This window comes from Canis aureus, chromosome 4 (genome assembly GCF_053574225.1).
Source record: "Canis aureus isolate CA01 chromosome 4, VMU_Caureus_v.1.0, whole genome shotgun sequence".
Taxonomy (NCBI): domain Eukaryota; kingdom Metazoa; phylum Chordata; class Mammalia; order Carnivora; family Canidae; genus Canis; species Canis aureus.
The window spans coordinates 74,218,578-74,238,653 of NC_135614.1; the positions used below are offsets into that span (position 1 = coordinate 74,218,578).

Sequence of the window (20,076 nt, forward strand, 5' to 3'; positions counted from 1 at the left end):
AAAATTCATTCAGTTTTGCCAATGTACCAATAATATGTGCATCATTATACTTAGGGATAGTACCTACCAAGACAATGCGTAAAAAAGATCCCAGGGATAATGTGACATATAAATGATATAATGAAAAAAATTAAATTGGTGGGCGGGAAGGGATAACAGTAATATACAGATGAACTGCTGAGCTACAAGGAGAAATGGTTTCTTTCCAATGCAGTATATTCTCGACTTTAACATTAAAAATAAGCATGAGGGGATCAGGGCATAAGTCAACAAGAAGGCTTATTAAGTTTTCTACGTTAAGGAAAACATGAGTATTTGTTTTTAAGTGTCATGGACCTGAAGATACATTTTTAAGAAAATTACTGACAAAATAAAGAGGAACTAAAGAGAAAATTAGGAAAGAATATTTTAATTTGAATATTTTATAGGAATACTCAGTAAGGCATGGGTCGGAACTAATTCTATTCCTCTTTTTAAAAAAGATTTATTTATTAGAGAGAGAGAAAATGCAGCAGGGAAGGGCAGAGAGGAGGGAGAAAGAGTCACAAGCAGACTCCACACTGAACATGGAGCCCATCCTAGGACTTGATCTCACTACCATGGCAATATTACCTTCAGTCTAGGGATTTTTGCTGCTGAACCTATGGAAATAGGGGACAGATTAATGAGAGTAAGATATATAGTATGAGCTGGTCCCGTCTATATTTAAAAAGTCCTACTAGCTGCCTTTTATTAGTACTTTAGTATATTAATCACTTGAATTTCAAATGTTTTATAAATGTTACTATTTTAGAAGCACTTTAAAGAATAAACCTGTACTTAGTACCTTCTCAGAAAGCATTCACACTATCATTTTAATTTGACAAAAAGCATATGATGTGGATGGAACAAAGGGGACCATTGTTGGGGTCCTTTTGTAGCCATAACCAGAGGGCTGGGACCAAAGACACCCCAGACGAAATGCTAATTTTAACCACAGTACTTAGGGAAAAAAAAAAAAAGAGAGAGAGGGAAAGAACAAAAGAATACAACTCAGCGGAAGTACTCATTTTTATAAAAATTGTTTTATTTTAAAACAGGTGTATAAAAGTAGAAATCACATACAAAAATACAGATCACTCTGACATGTTAGCAAAATAGCTTATGGCTGGACTTGAGTTTGGAAGTACTGTACATTTGAGGGCATCTGGAAATCACAGCCCAATTGGGTACTATCATCAGCCCTTGTCACTAATCTGTAAACAATAATTTCATGTAGTATATGTAGCACTTTTTAATCAGTACAAAATCAAAACATAATTATTTCCTGCATAAGACCACTTTAAAATGTTCCTCCTTAGGTCTGGGCAGATAAGGGCACTTCAAATCGTTGTTTCTGACATTTGAAGAATCTGATTTAAAAACAATTAATAGAAATAACAGGTTTTAGCTTTTTTGTTCATTTTGAACATATGGGAAGATCATCAATTTAAATTAAAAAATTAGTGTTTTGTTTTAAAGTAGAATTTAATCCTTTTTCTTCTAGACATTATTAAAAAAAAAAAAAAAAAAAAGCACTGTTGTTATCAAAAGATTCCACACCTGAGTCTTAACCTTGATGTCATTTCAAGTTGTCTCACTGCTTAGAAACTGCATGGAACTCACACCTACTTCTAATGTGTATTTCTGAGTGAATGAACATGTAGTTCTTCTTGGGCAACTCCATGTCCGGTAACTTTAGAAAATAATGACTTTCAATTATTGTGGGGGACATTTTTTTTAAAAAGGCAATTGAAAATACTTGATTCCAGAGTAATATAAAAATAACTTCAAGAACTTGGACAATAAAGGAAAAATGGCAGGGAACTTCAGTTTGGCATTCCATCCAACATTTCAAGAATAAAGACTGACCAGCTACTAGCATCTGTCTGAAACAAAGCGAGCCATTTTAAAAGCGAAAGAACCCATGTTAACGTCATTTGATCACAAAGTTAGAAGACCACAATTATATTTCCTCAGCTAATTCGGAATTCTGCGAGCACATGACATTATGGAAACTTCACTGATGTGCATGAGAAGATACTTCAGATTGACCTGTCATAGAAAACTGCCTCTTGAGCTTTCAAATTCTCTACCAATTCTTCACCTCTGATTGGTCAGTCATTTGTCATTTAATGTGAATTGCCCAGAGCTATTTGTTTCCATGAACCTAATTTCATATCTACAGGCAAAGCTGAAATGCGTATTTTTCTATCTCCAGAAGAGGTTGCCACAAATGCTACTATCCTATGATTCTCCTTTTGTTCCGTTCACAACACAAACACTTCTAGCAGTCTATGTCTCATAAAGCAATACTGAAAAATTAAATAGAAGTCACCATATAGATTGTGAGAACGATTTGCTGGTGGTGATTCTTACGCTTGATTCTAAATAGATTTAATAAGAAGGGCACTTGAAAGAGGTGGCTCAAATCTTGCTGCTTAAGGCATCCTGAAATTACAGGCTCTCCTAAAATTCCCAAAGGCCTTAAACTTAGGCTCCTAAGTGTACAAAAGCAGTGACCGAAGCTTTTCTGGTTATTTAGAAAAAGCAAAACTTCATAGTCTTCTCTCTCAAACGGCTAACATACTTGCAGAATGAAGGCAAAGGGAAAACCGAGAATAAAAACAGCTGAGTGCTCCAGCAAGCAGGCTTCCTGCCTATTTTCCCTGTTCCAAAGAAAAGAGGAGACACCATCTTGTGATAAATACTTCATAGACAACTGGGCTTTTGCAGTGTCAGCCGGCATCGGATGCCCCATATCTCCTGGTTCTTTTTGTTGCCAGTGGTCGGCCTGGCGATGGTGGTGAAATGGGAACCATTAATCTGCAGATGAGGAAGGGCTTCTTTTAACAGTTGAAGGGTACCATCTGGCACGATTCCAAAAACTTGTAGTGTTTTTAGTGTGGGGATTTCTCCAAGTTCACTGGAAAGGAAGAGAGACTTCTCAGAATAGCAGTATCTATGGTAACTGATCCACCAGAGTTACATGACCCAATTTTTACCATTTGTTTTATATTCTACAAAATGCAAACTGAAAACATAATTTGCAATCAATGATTTGAGAAAATAGAATAGATGAATCAAACCAGAAAGCACAGACCTTTCTGTGCTCGGACAACATGGCCCCAGGACCCACGCAGGCGCATTTTGTTAAATGTTTTCTCACAATCTAAAAATGCTGAGATTTCTTTAAAATCCAACCATAGTTGCTTCCTTTTTCTATTCTCTCTCTCTTTTTTTTTTTTTTAATATTTATTTATTCACGAGAGACATAGGGAGAGGGAGAGGCAGAGACACAGACAGAGGGAGAAACAGGCTCCATGCAGGGAGCCCGACGTGGGACTCAATCCCGGGACTCCAGGATCCGCCCTGGGCCAAAGACGGCGCTAAACCGCTGAGCCACCCGGGCTGCCCATCCTTTTTCTATTCTTGATCTAAAACTGAAAGGAGTTCAAGTGTCATGAGAAGCTGGGAGCCAGTGATGGCAAAGAATCACCACAGGTTACATGTAATTCCAAAATATGGACTTGACCTTTATTTGAACCAGGCTCTTTCAAAAGAGGAGCAAGAGAAGTTAAAGTAACTTCTTAGTAGGTCCATTACCTGTGATAACATCTAACAGCGACTTTGCTATGGTATTTAGGACAGGGCTGCGTAGGTGGGTGCAGATGGGAGTAGTTGGGCACAGATGGAGAAAAGGATTGATTAGTCACACCTTTTCTATGAGAGGCAAAAGCCATCTGACTTCTTTACATATTTTTTATTTTTTTGGTCACATATATGCCAATCCTCTTCTTAGCTATTTCCCATTAAGTGAAATACAACTCTGTCAACAGAGAAATTCTGGTCCACAAAAAAGAGAGCCTGTTTCCCCAAAGCAAATACTTTTAGGTAATGATTCTTTCTTCTTAGCTCAGATCTATGTGCTTAGGAATTCATCTCTCTGATCTGTATTTGCTCCAGGTTGGGACACACAGTACAAAGTCTTAGGAAAGGGAATATTTAGTTTGGAATATCAACAAAATCCCACTACAGATCAATGAACACATCAATGACCTAGAGTTAGAAGCATCCTTTATATTTTCATATTGCCGATTAATTACTAAAAAAACCAAACTTTCCTCATAGTAACTGTAACCTGGCCTCCAATCTTTTCTTCCTTCCAGCCTATTCTATGTACCTATGTTCAAGGCATCTTCCTAAAGCCTAGGAAGATTATGTCACCCCCCACCCCCTCCACCCACCCAAGCCTTTGATGCTGTCCTCTTGTTTACGGAACTCAAACCGTTCAGCTGGCCTTAGGACTTTCCATGTTTTCAGTCTGCTCTCCCAGTCACCCCATTACCCTCTAAATGGATTTATTCTACATTCAACAAGTGTATTAAACACCACAGAGGCTAATAAATGTTAGCTGAATAAAGATGGAGGGTAATTTAGAAAATAAAAGTACTACCTAAGTAAAACAAATATGCTTGGTGTTCATAAAAGGACAGCAACAAGATCTGGAGGTTACAACAGACAAAAAAGAAAATCAGGAAGAACAAAGTACTTTTCTTCTTAAAGTAAAGTAACCTCTGGAATATAGACACGGGAAGGCAGAGAAGGTCACAGCACATAGATGTTTATACTCACCATCACCTGACAGCAATTCTGCTTAAATCCTCTTATGTGAAATCTGAGTATTTGAGAACTTTGTAGTAAGAATTTGGGTGCTGGGATATCTGAATTAGCCCAATTATGTCATCCTACAGTGGACAGTATTAGAAGCAGAAACTGTAGGTGGGCGGAAGGGAAGGAGGTACAGCAGACGGCAGGAGAGGAAACGTTCTTGCCAACGGCCTGGGAAGGAGCCTGGCTGGGAGTAAGGAAATGGTGTCCTAGGTGACAAAGGAGTGAGCTGCATAGCATAGGATGGTCTTCTAAAATTTTAAGGGGACTAAAACATTAAAAACACTGATATCAAACCCCTTAGTACATGCGTCATCTGTAACACAGCGGAACCCATGTGATAAGCATCTCTTTAGACTGAAAAGCAACCAAAGGACAGGAAATAGAAATGAACAGTTGAAGAGCCATTATTTCCAATTTAAGAAGCATACGAGGACTCTGGTAATGTCTTGTGTATCTTTGTTCCCTCTTAGAAAAGAGAAGATTTCACAGGTTCACACCTTACCCCTCAACTACATAATCCTGTTTTCCTTATAAAATCAAGTAAATTCCTGACTCCAAATTCTCCTACCACAGACTTTTTCTTTAGTCTCTCCTAATCCCAGGTCAGTTTACAATCTCCAGTGTGGCTTTCTTACTTGAATGAGAAATACGGAATAATCAGAAGAAAATTTGGACACAAGAAATAAGATCAATTAAGGCTGAAGGGAATACATACAATGCGGGCATATCCTGAGGAAGAAAAACCTACAGCTTCCCAAGATCATTATAGAAAAAAAGGCACTCAAATTTTATTCTCCCACTTCTGAGATAATAAATAAAAATTCTTCAGCCTAAGTGGCTTTCTCAAAATTACTATTGATAATCCTAGAATTCTTACTATGAATTTTGAGTACATCAGGTGCCAGAATGAAAGTAGAGAAAATAACACTTTATAAACTTCTAAGGATAAGGTACAGGCAAAGTCATCCTAATGGATTCATAAAGTTCACCAGTATATTGTTTACATAATGCCTGAAGAAGCATACTCTTTTACCTTAAAGTATAAAGAGAGCATCTTTTTTTCCTCTCTGTTCTCATTCTTTTTTGCAACTAAACTCCTGATGCCTGGTTCTTATTTCAAGACAAGGTTTGGATAAGTCACAAGGCAGTGAAGGTTCAAACCTAGGTCGTGCTCTTAACCATCAATTCACACTGCCTGCAGGCAGGACTAGGCAAGTGTTACTATCCTACTGGATAAAAATATCAAACTGTGAGAGCTCACCACTTTCCCCTAGCCTCTGCCTAAGAAAAGGCATTTGGGGATTACCTGCTTAGCTTCTTTCCCTGGAGAGAAAGAACAAACGTGAGACATGTGCATAGTCTCTTGTGACAAGCAACTAAAGAAGACTGATCGCTGTCATCCCCAGGAGCTGCATGGGCAACGCAGCTGAAGCCCAAATGGCAAAGACAGGGGGGACGGAGGACAGAGATGTCTCTCTAGGTGGATGCCAGAGGCTCTCAGGAGTTCTGGATACCAGAGGCCGCAAGACGTTAATAAAGGCTCCATGTATACGAATTTACACCCTACCATCTAAGAGCCGTGGAAGTACACACTGCCATCCCTTTTAGACAGTGCTTTTTCAAATAAGATACCAGCTGAGACCCTAAGCCCAAGATTGATTAAAGTGATTTATTAAAAACATAATTATCGGATTATCTAATACTACCAGTTAACCCTGTAGAGCTGAAGTATCTGATCTATTAATTGAAACTAACTTAGAAGATCTACACCAATCATTCGAGGATTACATAAATTCTTTGTCCAAATTCACCACCCTCCTTTGGTACGAACCAGTAGCCAAACTACCTTTGTCTGGATAGTGAGCTACATGAGGGCAGCAGCCTCAGTCAGGGCATCCGGACTAGAAAAATATAAGAAAGAAGGGCACCTGACCAAATGCAAGATACTGACTTCCGGTGGTTTTTAATAAAATTGTTATGCATCTACATCCTACATGAGGATGGATTTTCCAGCCCTTTGGGGATAAAAGAAACTTTTAAAAAATAAATAGTGTTATTCCTAGAAAGACTTCACAACAGCACTTTCTCAAAGAGAGACAGACTAGACTCTTTTTTTCTTTGCACTCCCTTGACTTTTGTGCAAGTTGCTGAGCAGGTACAAGATTAACCCCCTTAAGAACTGCTGGATTAGCTATAGACTATCTTCATCAGTCCAGAAAACCTAGAATGCAGACCTAGCTCAGCCATTAACTCACTTTATAGCTTCAGGTTAAGTCACTTCATTCTTTTAGACTTCAATTCTCCTCCTATTCCAAGATAGCACTGGACTCATGACATTTACTGTTGACACGATGCCATTCTTCCAATTCTTTGACCACCGTCCAGGACAGACATCACTAGTAAAACTTTCCTCTATGCCCAGAGGGAGCCTTTCAGAATCAGCTGGAGTTGATTTGAAAAATGTGTGGGTGGGGGGAGGAATGCCCCCACTGGGTCTGCTTCCCAGTTATACTCGGAGCTCCCTGGAGGTTAAAAATGGTCTTCTCTTTTTGCAAGACTTCCAGATACCAGAATACTATATTCTAATATTTAAACCTGCTTCTAGCTAAATAACACATGTTTATAGTAAACTATCCTAGTCAACTTTCCAAGATATTTTAAGCACAAAATTTTGCTTTGGTTTTTCTGCCTTGCTGGACTTCCCTAGCCTATTTGTGGTACACCACAAATATCGAATATTGTTGTTCAAGTTTTAAACATCTGCTATTAATAGTAACAACTATTAACACACCAAGTAACATCTCTTTTGTTCCCCATCTTTTCCTACTTTTAGAAAATGAAATACTTACAGTAAAGTTTCAGGTATTATATCATAGCACCGACTGAGTGACAGATGTTGGAGGTAGTTAAGCTGGTAAAATTCCGGAAAGCAGTCATTCTTCAGCATGACACTATCGCTGTAACAGAGCAGAAGGGAAGATTCAAAACCCATCCATCAGTTCAGATGGAGAAAACAGAAATAACCAACTGCCTGGTTCCTTCCATTCAACATGCTAAGATCCTTTCCTCCTTCAGTGAGCAGTCATGATTTTTCAATTTTTGTTTTAAAATAAATAAACAAAAAAATACCTTAAGTCTAGATGCACAAGATTGGGACATCTTCCAACTAAGGTAGAGACATCTACAGGAAAAAAGATGGTCATTATTAAAATGAGGAACAAGATAAGGATATCTGCCATCAACACTATCATTTAACTTTGTGCTCGAAGCTTGAAAAATGAAGGCGACTGAAGTCACACTATTGGAAAGAAGACACAAAATCATCATCTTGGCATATAAGATTTTGAACCCAGAAAATCCCAGAAAAACAACTGGAAATAGTAAGAGAACTACGTAATAAGGTAGGTTAATAACCATGTATATCTATGTATCTGCAATACCTAGCTGGGGAAAAAAGAAAAAAAGAAACCCATTCACATTAGCAAAATGCAAAACCAAACACCACCATCTATAAATAAGCAAAGTATTATAAAGGTAGCACTTAAAATCAATATGGGGGGGAAATCATGGATTATTTTTAAAAAATAACATTGCTACTATGAGCAGAAAAAAACCTATTTCTCCAACTCAAATAATATATCCAAATAAATTCCACACATATTAAAAAGTCCTAACTGCAAAAATATGGGTGATTATTCATTGGATCTTGGGATAACTAAGGATTTTCTAAACACAAGAAAACATAAAGGAAAACACTAATAATTTACTACATAAAAACATTAAATCTACCGTGTTAAAGCAAAACAAAACACAAACAAAATTTAAGTATCAGAAAACTGGGAATGTTTCCAACATACATTAAGCAGAGAGTTAATGGTCGTATATGAAGAGTAAAGAAAAACAGAAAATGAGCAAAGAATGTGAAACAATACTTGGCCAAACAGAGAAAAATGGAGCAAGAAAGATAAAGTAAAATTAAATTACTGCTTTTCAGCCATCAAATGAAAAAAAAATTCTATCATAATACCCAGATTTGATTAAATATAATAAAGCAGGTCCCACATATACTACGAGTGAATATTTAATTTTAAGCAGACTTTCAGGAGAGCAAACTGATTTTTTTTTTTAGGGGGAACGGATTTTTTTTGTGTGTTCTGAGATTATACACTTGACTCTTTGGCTCAGTAATTCCACTTTTAGAGAAACAACTAGGTGTGCATGAAGATATTCATTTTAGCAATAGTTATAATAGCCCTTCCCCCAATTATTTTAATTCGTTAACCTCCATCCATTCTGTGGAACACAATGCCAACAGTGGTCACTCAAGAGCTTTTAAATTAACATTTCACAACATGAAAAAATAAGATACATTGTGTAGTGAAAAACAAAACAAAATACACACAATCACTATAATCTCAATTTAGTAAAAACACACTCAAAAACTCATATTTGCACACAAATTCACAGAGAGAAAAAGGTTCACGGGGTGGTGGTCAGCGGGGAAAGCTGGAAGGAAATCCACCCAAGGGTGGTGGGATTACAGGTAACTCCAGAATTTGGAAGACAGTCCCATGTGCTACTTTGCCATCAGAAAATGAATCAACAGGGGCACCTGGGTGGCTCAGCTGGCTCAGCATCTAGCTCTTGATTTTGGCTCAGGTCATGATGTCAGTATTTTTTTTTTTTTTTTTTTTTTTTTTTTAAACAGGAAGGGGATAATTAGTAACGCAGCAGTCTGATGAAGTTGGGAGAAAATTGGTTTTTTTTTTTTTTTTTTTTTTTTTTAAATTTTTATTTATTTATGATAGTCACAGAGAGAGAGAGAGAGAGGCAGAGACATAGGCAGAGGGAGAAGCAGGCTCCATGCACCGGGAGCCCGATGTGGGATTCGATCCTGGGTCTCCAGAATCGCGCCCTGGGCCAAAGGCAGGCGCCAAACCGCAGCGCCACCCAGGGATCCCCATGATGTCAGTATTTTGAGTTCAAACCTGCCTGCCTGCCCTCCTCGCCTCCAGCACCAGGTTCTGTTCTAGGTCTGGAGCCTGCTTAGGATTCTTCTCTGTCTTTCTGCTGTACCCCTTCCACTTGAGCCCCCTCTCGAAAGAAAAGGAAAAGGAAAAGGAAAAGGAAAAGGAAAAGGAAAGAGAAAAGAAAAGAAAAGAAAAGAAAAGAAAAGAAAAGAAAAGAAAAGAGAAAAGAAAAGAAAAGAAAAAAGAAAATGAATCAATAAATGTTATTTGTTTTTAAAAATAAACAAGCTTCATTCACGGTTGGGGTTTTTCCTTTCCACAGCTCTGTCTTCAGCCCCATCCCCTCCCCTGAATCCTAGACTTGCATTTTATTTTATTTTAAAAGATTTTATTTATTTATTCATGAGAGATACAGAGAGAGGCAGAGACGTAGGCAGAGGGAGAAGCAGGCTCCCTGTGGGGAGCCCAACACAGGACTCGATCCCAAGACCCCGGGATTACGCCCTGGGCCGAAGGCAGATGCTCAGCCGCTGAACCACCCAGGCACCCCTAGACTTGCATTTTAAACTGTCTCCTCAACACACCCACTGGGATGTGGGACAGACATCCAAAATTCAGCCTAAAAGCAAGTACTTCATTTGTCCTCTAAATCTGGTCCTTCCCTAAAGCCTTCCCTGGCTCCGAGAAAGTGCTCATGTCACAGATCCAGTAGCTGAGGCCGAAGCCTGGGAGTCGTACCCAACTGTTCTCTCACATCCCACATCCAGTCTGTTGGCTTTTTAATGTCTGATCACTTCTTACCATGCCCAATGTCACCACCCAAGTCTTTTTACAGACTTTTCTCAACACAGCACTAGAAGATGACTTTTATTTTATTTTTTTAAATATCTTATTTATTTATTCATGAGAGACACAGAAAGAGGGAGGGGCAGAGACACAGGCAGAGGGAGAAGCAGGCTCCATGCAGGGAGCCCAACACGGGACTGGATCCCGGGTCTTCAGGATCACACCCTGGGCTGAAGGCGGCACTAAACCACTGAGCCACCCAGGCTGCCCTGGAAGACAACTTTTAAAGGTGACTTAAATCATGTCATTTCCTGCTCAAAATGCTACAGTGGCTTCCCATCTCACTCAAAAAAAATCTGAACAAAGCTTCTGTCTTGGCTTAGAGAACCCCGGGCTAGCTTACCTCCCATCACTGTCCTCGCTCCCTCTCACTCTGGCTCCCATATCAAAGCCTCTGCACTGGCTGGTTCCAGTTCCAGAATGTTCTTTCCTCACTTATCTATATACCTCACACCTTCACTCAATCAGGCCTGAGCTCAAGTGCCACTTCCCGGGACAGGCCCTCTGGCCCTTGCATCTGAAAACAGCCCCCTCTGGCCCGTTCTCCGTCTGGTCACTCTGTTCCCTTTCCCGTCCCCGCATTTCACCTCCTCTCCTCACTTTTAGCTATTTGTTGACTGTCTGGCCTTCCCACCAGAATGTAAGCCATGCAGGGGTGACTTCAGCAGCTCTGTTCAAGGCCACAGTTCCCAAGTCGGGAACAGGGCTCTGTGCATCATAGGTGCTCAATAAACATTTGTTTAATGAGTGGCTAAAAAAATGAAGGCGTGCACAGTAGAATTTTGAGTGACCTATCACCTAGCCAGCCAACCGGCCCTCAACAAAATCCCAAACTGGATACTATCTCGTTTCGATGCCATGTAGGAAAGAATAAAACCCTGGCAGGTAGGACTGGTTAGTTTCCCTGGCATCCCTCAGTGGGAAGGGTCAGGAAATGGTCATCACTGCTAAGATTCCCTCTACCCACCGCCCCCTTCGTTTCCACGCGCTGGAGAGCCACCTGAGCCAGCAGGCATCTGACAAAGCCCCAAATCTAACCTGTCATTTTTGGAGAGAGGCAGTTTCTTCTAGAGAAGTCAAGGTCAAATCCAAGACCAGGAGCTGGGTGCTCCAACACTCAGGGGCAGTGCTTCCCAACTGCCCCATGGTGGTGGCAAAGTAACAGCCCACAACCACTGCACCCTCATCAGGGTTAACGAGCTCCATGGGATTAACCCATTTCTTCCTTAGACTCTAAGAGATGCCTTCCTCTACTATCTCTGTTTTACTGATGAGGAAACTGAGGAACAGTGAAGTTTAGCAACTTGCTCAGGAATACCCAGCAAACAGCACAGCAGGAACTTGAACCCGGGAGGACCGGCACCAATCTAGATGCCTGTTCTAGAGCTAAAATGACATTCATATCACCTTTGGAATAGTGAAATAGTGGGTGCCACTGTTAAAGACATTTAAAAAAAATCTCTGATTCCCACCGTAATACTATGAAAACACACACTTCAACTTAAACTCCAGACCTTTGTCCTTGGCCCAAATGTGTCTAGCAAGCAGGATTTTATTACCTATTATTCTTGCCAGAACTTGGTAAAAAGACTCTCTATTCCTTTCTGGAGGAACAAAGAGAAGGGTTTTAAGCCAAACTTGGACAAATTAACAGCAGCCTGCCTACAGCAGAGTTTCTCAACCTTGCACCCAGAACCTTGCTGCATTCAGAAAAACTCTCAATAAAGAAACAGGAAATACAGATATGGAAAGGAAATGTAAATGAGGCACTGCCTTTTCTTGGCTTGGGGACGAACAGGGGAGAACTGGTGGTGGTGGTGGTGGGACTCCATGTGAAAGGCTGCTTGCTGGTGGGAGTTTAAAATCCTTGGAAGGCAATTTGGCAAGAACGACCCAGAGCTTCAGAAGAGCCTCATCCTTGACTCAGCAATTCCACTTTTAAGAATCCACCCTTAGAAATGCACTCCATTTGTCTCTTTCCATGACAGGGTTGTTTATAAAAGGAAAAAAACTGTGTAAAGACTCTAAAAGTCCACTAAAAGGAGACCAAGTGAAGAAATTATTATTAAATCAATATAAATTATTCCACCTCTGTATGATGGAATATCCCACAGCCACTGAAAATGATGTGATGTAGCTATGGGATTATCTGGGGGGGCGGAAAAGCAGCATATTACAAAGTATTTCATGCACTATGGCCCACTTTTAAAAGCACTTTTTTTAAAATAAAGTTTTTATTTATTTATTCATGAGACATACAGAGGCAGAGATACAGGCAGAGGGAGAAGCAGGCTCCCTGAGGGGAGCTTGATGCGGGACTTGATCCCAGGACCCCAGGATCACACCCTGGGCCGAAGGCAGATGCCCACCACTGAGCCACCCAGGCGTCCCTTTAAAAGCACTTTTATGCAGGAAAAAGACCAGCAGGACCTTACTGAGATTACTGATTTGATTTTCTTGGTGCTTTCCCATAATTATGTATTTGTGAGAATGACTACAGAATACCACAATCAGATTTAAAATAGTGTTCAAAGGGAAAAAATATAAATATTGCATGTATGGTAGAGCAGGAAGAGAGATGCACTGTTCCTTTCACAGATGTCTAAAGAAAATATTCCCCTCTGAGAAGATGCAGGCATCCAGGCTCAAGCCCAGGCAAAGGACTGAACACGCTGGCCGCTCCGAAGAACCCAGCTCCTCTTCTCCGTAGCCTGATAAACACATCTCGTCCTAGAGAGGCAGTTTCCAAATACTACTTAAATTCTAAGAAGACACACTCTGAAAATGTTTGGCTCAAATCTTTTAAAGTATAATAAAAACTATAAAAACAAAATACTCTTATGAGTCAACACCAAGGCCCGAAGATACAGCTGAGGCGTGCTGCTAGCTTAATGAGGCTCTGGGGAGCCCATAGCCTGAGATCGCAAGGGGAAGCCGTTACAAAACCAAACCAAACCAAGCCATTGGCAAACACTGACCTCTGCCAATCACGATTCTGCCAATAAGACAATTTAAAAAAGCGTAACTGAACACTGAGGCTCTTAACTGTCACACATGACCCCTAGCTTCAAACCCCGTGTTCAACCAAATTACCTCACTGTCCTCGTAGACTCAACAAGAAAAGAGCTGTAGATACGAACTTATAAGCAGAGTTTGTAACAGGGTTTTCAACCTTGGCACTACTGACATTTTGGATCAGATTATCGTTTTGTGTTATTCTGCTGTCCGGGGCATTGCTTACCAGCATTCCTGGCTTCTGCCCACTAGATGCCAGTAGCACCCCCGCGGCCGTGGCAGCCAAAAATGTCTGCAGAACCCCTCCACCTCCCTGCCAATGTCCCCTGGCAGGAAAACTGCCTCTGATTGAGAACTACTGCTCAACCCTGATCAAACACTGCATTCAACTATTTTATCTCTAACAATTTAGCTGATTAAAAGAAGTTCTCTTTAAAAATAAATTGGAATAAATAAATAGATAAATAGATAGATAGATAGGTAGGTGGTTTAGGGCAGCCCGGGTGGCTCAGTGGTTTAGCGCCACCTTCAGCCCAGGGCATGATCCCGGGGTCCAGGATCGAGTCCCACATTGGGTTCCCTGTATGGAACCTGCTACTCCCTCTGCCTGTGTCTCTGTCCCGTACCCACATCCCCCGCCCTCTCTCTCTCTCTGTTTCTCATGAATAAATAAAATCTAAATAGATAGATAGATAGACAGACAGATAGATAGATAGATTTAAAGTATAGGGATCCCTGGGTGGCGCAGCAGTTTAGCGCCTGCCTTTGGCCCAGGGCGCAATCCTGAAGACTGGGGATCAAATCCCACGTCGGGCTCCCGGTGCATGGAGCCTGCTTCTCCCTCTGCCAATGTCTCTGCCTCTCTCTCTCTCTCTCTCTGTGTGTGTGACTATCATAAATAAATAAAAAAATAATAATAATAAAGTATAAAGGTTTCCACCTCCAGATTCTGGACTCAGGTCTTGATGCTACCTCACCAGCTGTCTACCTTTACCTAACCTTTCCAATCCGCTGCTACCTCATCTGAACAATGGGGCTAAGAACACGTGCACTGGATTAAATGAGACGAGTGATGCAGGGCAGGCTCTTCAATAAATCAGACCTACAATTCCCGTGGTTGCCGTGGAGGGCCCAGTGCCTGGACAGGCTCACCTGATCTCTGGAGATTCTTTCGATAGCCGCTGAGATTCAGCTGGGTGATGGTCTCTGACACATGCGCCACAGCCACCTGCACGTGCTTTTCAGTGAAATCATAACACCAGGAGAGGTTCAGCTCATCCAATCTGCAGGCCAGAGGAGAAAGAAGGAAAGTATGAAACCATGACACAGGGATGAATCCTAGCAGCACTGTCTCAAGCTGCAGGGAAAACACAAAGCCACAGGTTCCTTACCATCTCATGCAGAGAACCCCTGCTTCTCTCAGCAGCTACCTTTGCTCACCTAAGCTGCCTTCTCTCCTCCTGACACACTCCCCTGCCCTGGTTTGCCCCAGAGAGTTGCCAGGGGATCTGAGCCAAAGTCTTAGTGAGTGATGCCCCCTTCTGGAAATGGAGGGAACACTCTCCTCTCCTCCTGATGGCTCAAACCTCATTACAAGACTCAATGGGGCAGTTCTAGCCTCTGTTTTCTTTCTGAGCCACCCAGGTTGTCGGCAAACAACCACAGAGACTGAAGAGTCATTCAAGACGCTTTAAAAATTTGATGGGTTGGGGGCACTGAGTGGCTCAGTGGTTGAGCATCTGCCTTTGGCTCAGGTTGTGATCCTGGGGTCCTGCTTCTCCCTGTGCCTATGTTTCTGCCTCTCTCTTATGAATAAATAAATAAAATCTTGAAAAAAATTTGATGGGTTATACCAAGGATTCCCCATAAAGAGACGTTGACATTGCAAAAGGCCACTTATATGGCTTCTGTTGACTGAGCAAATGAAGAATTCAAATATCTAACCATTAAGCCCCACACCTCATTCCTGACATTGCTGAATAAAACGTAGGGTTATACATGTTACCTCATGGATCACATTCTTATCCAAAGACAACCTACTTTCAGCAAGTCATTAAAGAGACGCAGATACAACACTACAGCAGAAAGATCAGGGATATTAAAAAGGGCGCGCACACACACACACACACACACACACACACACACAGTATTCTGTGAGCCACATCCTCCTCTCACTTAACATCTGTAACTGTAGCCTGTACTTATATACGGACATCATTACATGATATAAAGATGTATTTAATGGAGTCACTCAAACTTAGGATATTTGTATAAGTTAGGTCTACAGACTATACCTGTATAGTCAGGTATGAACAGATTAATTTCAAATATACTGTTGATAAACACATTACTAAGTTTTCCTTATTTTAATAATAAAGAAAAGGGGGGGGATCACTACCTAAGTATCCTCTGCAAACAGTTTGAACAGAAAGTTTAAAGGGTAAAGGACACCGCATATCACCAAGAGCTCCGAGTTAGGAATAGCTCAAGAAATAGATCCGATTCCTCACTCATGTGGGGGACAGTTGTGGATTTGCAAAAACAGTTCTATAATCAAGTCTCAAATCTTTCCCACCTGGAACAGCTGCTCAGCAAGGTCTTCAGGGCAGACTCGGAGAATCCAGAACACCCAGAAAGATTTAGTCGCACTAAATTTGAGTTTTGTGCAAGATTACTGGAAAAAGAGAAAAATGTCAGAGGAAGACACGGTTGTTCAATTCCTAAGCATTCTGAGGAAAGCAGGCTAGAGGAGTAGGTAGGTAAGCCCACAGCCTGCGAACCACAGGTGAGTTTCAGTTCATGTTTCACTCTCTGTATGACACCAAGTGGGATGCTTTGCCTCAGTTTACTCATCTGTGCAACGGCAGAATCAGTACCTTCTTGGTAGGGTTGTTAAGATTAAATTATATACTGTGATAAAGAGCTCAGCATAGTGCCTGGCACAGAGTTAAACACACAAGCAAGACCTAGCAATGTAGTTTTTAAATTAAAAAAGAGTGCGGGAATAAACATTCTTTCTCTTTCACCCATAATTAGAATTAGCTTCTAGGCACACTTCTACTTGTCAAGTCTCCAGGTTCTTCCAATGAAACATCGCTCAAATTTGCCCTCTCCTCTCCATTCCCAAATGCCTGTGTTGGTGGAAGGAACTCCGTGATTAAGAGTGAGAGTTCTGGAATCCTACTCTATTGCCAAGTTCAACTCCTGGTTTTGTCACCTCCTAACTGTGTGATCTTGGATAAGTTATTTCAGCCTCTTTGTGCCTCAGTTTCCATATCCATAAAAAGGGAACAATAAGAACTTACATCCTGGGTTGCTGTGAGAATTAATGTGATTACCTTTGAAGAACTTAGTATTTGGGACATAGTAAGTGCTCAATAAATGTTGGTAGTTATCATGATGATGATGATGGTTTTTTTTTTTTTTTACATCAGGTTTCACCATTTCTCACCTGAATGAACACAACAGCATCATAACTAGTCTAGTTTTTTTCTACATCTGATTAACACTCAAAGGCACCCAGTAAGTACATTGTCTTTCTAATTTTCAACCCTGACATTAGTGCTTCCATTCTCAGGACCACTCTCTTTATCATGTTTCCCTCTTCAGAGCCTACCACGGAGTCTGGACCTCTTACAGCATGGCAGGGGCCCATTATGACCTGCTCCACACCTCCTGGCATCTCCTCACTGTACCATATGCTCTAGCAGTTCCTAACTACTACAGAGTTGAGAACCACACAGGCAGCTTTACCTAGACAGCTTCTTTACCTCATCATGTGGAAATCTCCAACCTGAATATCTTCAATACTCAACTTAAGAGTCACTTCCTATGAGAAGGCTGCCCTCCTTCAATTTAATTAGGTCTCTCTGTGGGATACCACTGATTCACCAAAGCATGTAACAAACACACTGTAATTATGTCTCCTCACGAGAGAGGCAGGGACCAGGCCTTTATTCACCATCCTTGTATGTCTAGAACGTAGCATAAGGCTTGGCATATAGTTAGCATGCAAACTTGGGTTGCCTGGATGAGTCCTGCAAAGTATGACAGAAGCTGGGGCACCCCACGGTTATGTTCTGAGTCCATCTGGATATGAACAGAAGGGCACCCCAGTCACATTGAGGAAACAAAGTTAACTGACATAAAAACAACTGCCTTCGTCACATGCCCCTGAGAGCCACTTACTTGACAATGGGGTCTGACAGCTGTAGGCCTTCCAGGCTTAGATTCTGCAACTTGGAGCACTGGGACAGAATGCCATGGAGGGTAGACACATCAATTACAGAGTTGGACAGATCCATGTGCTGCACACGGAAAGAGCTGAACAGAGGAGGGAAAAGAGAGGCTCTGTGAGGTGGCTCCCACAAGTACCTCCAGATCAAATCCAATCCCCACTCCTCCCCAGATCAGCAGCCAATCATAAACAGGACCCTAAATACACATTTCAAATAGTACTAGTTTTAGTCTTACAATAAATTGCTACTAGGTAACTCCCTCCCCTCAATCATTTTAAAATTCAGAAGGATTTCAGGGGGTACCTGGATGGCTCAGTCATTTAAGAGTCTGCCTTCAGCTAAGGTCACAATCTCAGGGTCCTGGGATCAAGTCCTACAACTCCCCCCTCTGCCTCTGCCAACCCCGCCCCCCCAATGACTTGCACTTCCTCATGCATGTGCCTCTCGCTCTCAAATATATAAATAAAATTCAGGAGGATCTCTGCCAAGTCAAGATGGTACTGCCGATATGGTCCCACTTAGGAAACTAATTAGTGGGCATCAGGAGAATGAGCTGAATGTAGGTGACAAGAAGATTATGCCTATGAATCCTCTTGGCGAAGGCCAGTGAAAAAATTACTAAAACAGAAAGACAGTGGAAGAGCAAGCTAATATTGAGATACCTGAAGGAAACGCAGGTACGGAAGTTTCTAGGTAACTGGACCTAGGAGTTTGAAAGAGAGTGTTGAGCTAGGGGAGAGGATTTGAAAGTTCCGGCACATCTGTGTTTGTATAAGATAGCATGTCCAATGCCTGGGTATGGATCAAGAGAAGGCAGCCAGGGAGCAGGGACAGACCCCAGAATAGCAGAGGAAAGAGCACACATGAAGGGGACCCAGAAGGAACAGCCACAAGAGAAGGATAACCACTAGGGGAAGAGAAGTGCTGCCATATGACCATGGCAGGAAGGGGAAAGACCCAGGATGCATGTTTTGCCCTTAAGTCTGCTGTTTTTAGCTTATTTTTCTGTTCAGTATCTAGTTATTCCACTCCAGCTTGAGATGGCTCTAAACCATATTGCAAAACTATCAGTAACAGGGAAGTAGTTTTTCAAAATATTCCACAAAATAAACAAAAAGAGGGCATTCTCGCTCGGGCTGCAAATTTGTCCACCATAGGATTAGCTACCCAGAGCTACGAAATCTGAGAAGACTCCTCACACTTTGTCTTTATCAGAAATGGGCAGTGTGGAAAGACCTAGGCGGGCTGCCTTGCATCTGCTGGTGAGTGCTCCACCTGGCTTCTGCCTCAGGGGACTCATGATGCCCATCCTCTGAGGACCCCACCTGAGAAGCAAAATGTGCATCCCTTACCCCCTGGAAGAGTCCAAGAGTAACCCTGATTTAAAGTGGGAATGGTGTCACTGAAAGCTGTGCCTTGTTTCAACACAAAGACCACATAGGAAAATATGTAATTAACATTCCACTGCACAGGCTTGTCACAGGCCGTAAGGGTGGTTACAGGGAAAAAAAAGTTTTGATCTTTTCTTTTCTTCTTTTCTTTTCTTTCTTTTCTTCTTTCTTTCTTTTTTAAAAAATTTTATTTATTTATTGATGAGAGACACAGAGAGAGAGAGAGAGAGAGAGGCAGAGACACAGGCAGAGGGAGAAGCAGGCTCCATGCAGGCAGCCCAACGTGGGACTCAATCCCAGGTCTCCAGGATCACGCCCTGGGCTAAAGGCAGCACTAAACTGCTGAGCCACTGGGCTTCTCTTTGATCTGTTTCTACCTGAAGACTTAGAAAGTCTTTTCTGGCTTTTTTTTTTTTTTTTTTTTTTTTTACCTGAAATGTTCAACCAATGGTTGATCCATAAATGATCGTGGGCAGCGGAAGGCAACTACTCCTCGAGACAGCAACCGGCCAATCACATCTGGGTGCAGGTTTCTACCTGTGAGGTCTAAGGTCTGCCACAGAGACTCGTCAAACCTGGAAAACAGGAAGTCCTCAGTAAGTTGGGGGCACTAGATCCTGGAAGGCCCCACCACTCAACAAGGAAGATACGGTCATTAAATAGCCCTGAACCAAATTCCGAAGGAAGCTTTGGTTTTGAGTTGACTAGACAACTAGCTATGGTATTTTTAAGACACAACTGTGTATTTCTTGCTCTATCACGGATAAGCTTCCATCTTTAGCTATACATGTGTGTATATACACACACACACACATATTTGTATTTCCTTCAGGTGGGTTCAATGCTATCATTACAATGTAATGATCTGGAATTACATAATAAAACTTTAGTGTTCAACACAATTTAATAATTTTGAAAATGATT

The 20,076-nt window shown here is 41.4% G+C and overlaps 1 protein-coding gene across 1 annotated transcript in view; it reads right to left on the reverse strand.

Moving 5' to 3' along the window:
• Nucleotides 1-1,045: 1,045 nt before the first annotated feature.
• The window catches only part of SKP2 (S-phase kinase associated protein 2), a 33,799-nt gene continuing 14,768 nt past the window's right edge, over nt 1,046-20,076 (reverse strand). The window contains exons 4-10 of the mRNA XM_077896217.1: nt 19,584-19,727; nt 17,712-17,846; nt 16,099-16,197; nt 14,676-14,806; nt 7,822-7,873; nt 7,542-7,649; nt 1,046-2,944 (exon numbers count right to left, since the gene is read on the reverse strand). Of these exons, the coding sequence (XP_077752343.1) occupies nt 2,731-2,944; nt 7,542-7,649; nt 7,822-7,873; nt 14,676-14,806; nt 16,099-16,197; nt 17,712-17,846; nt 19,584-19,727 (883 nt within the window). The 3' untranslated portion in view covers nt 1,046-2,730. The remainder of the gene's footprint in view (nt 2,945-7,541; nt 7,650-7,821; nt 7,874-14,675; nt 14,807-16,098; nt 16,198-17,711; nt 17,847-19,583; nt 19,728-20,076) is intronic.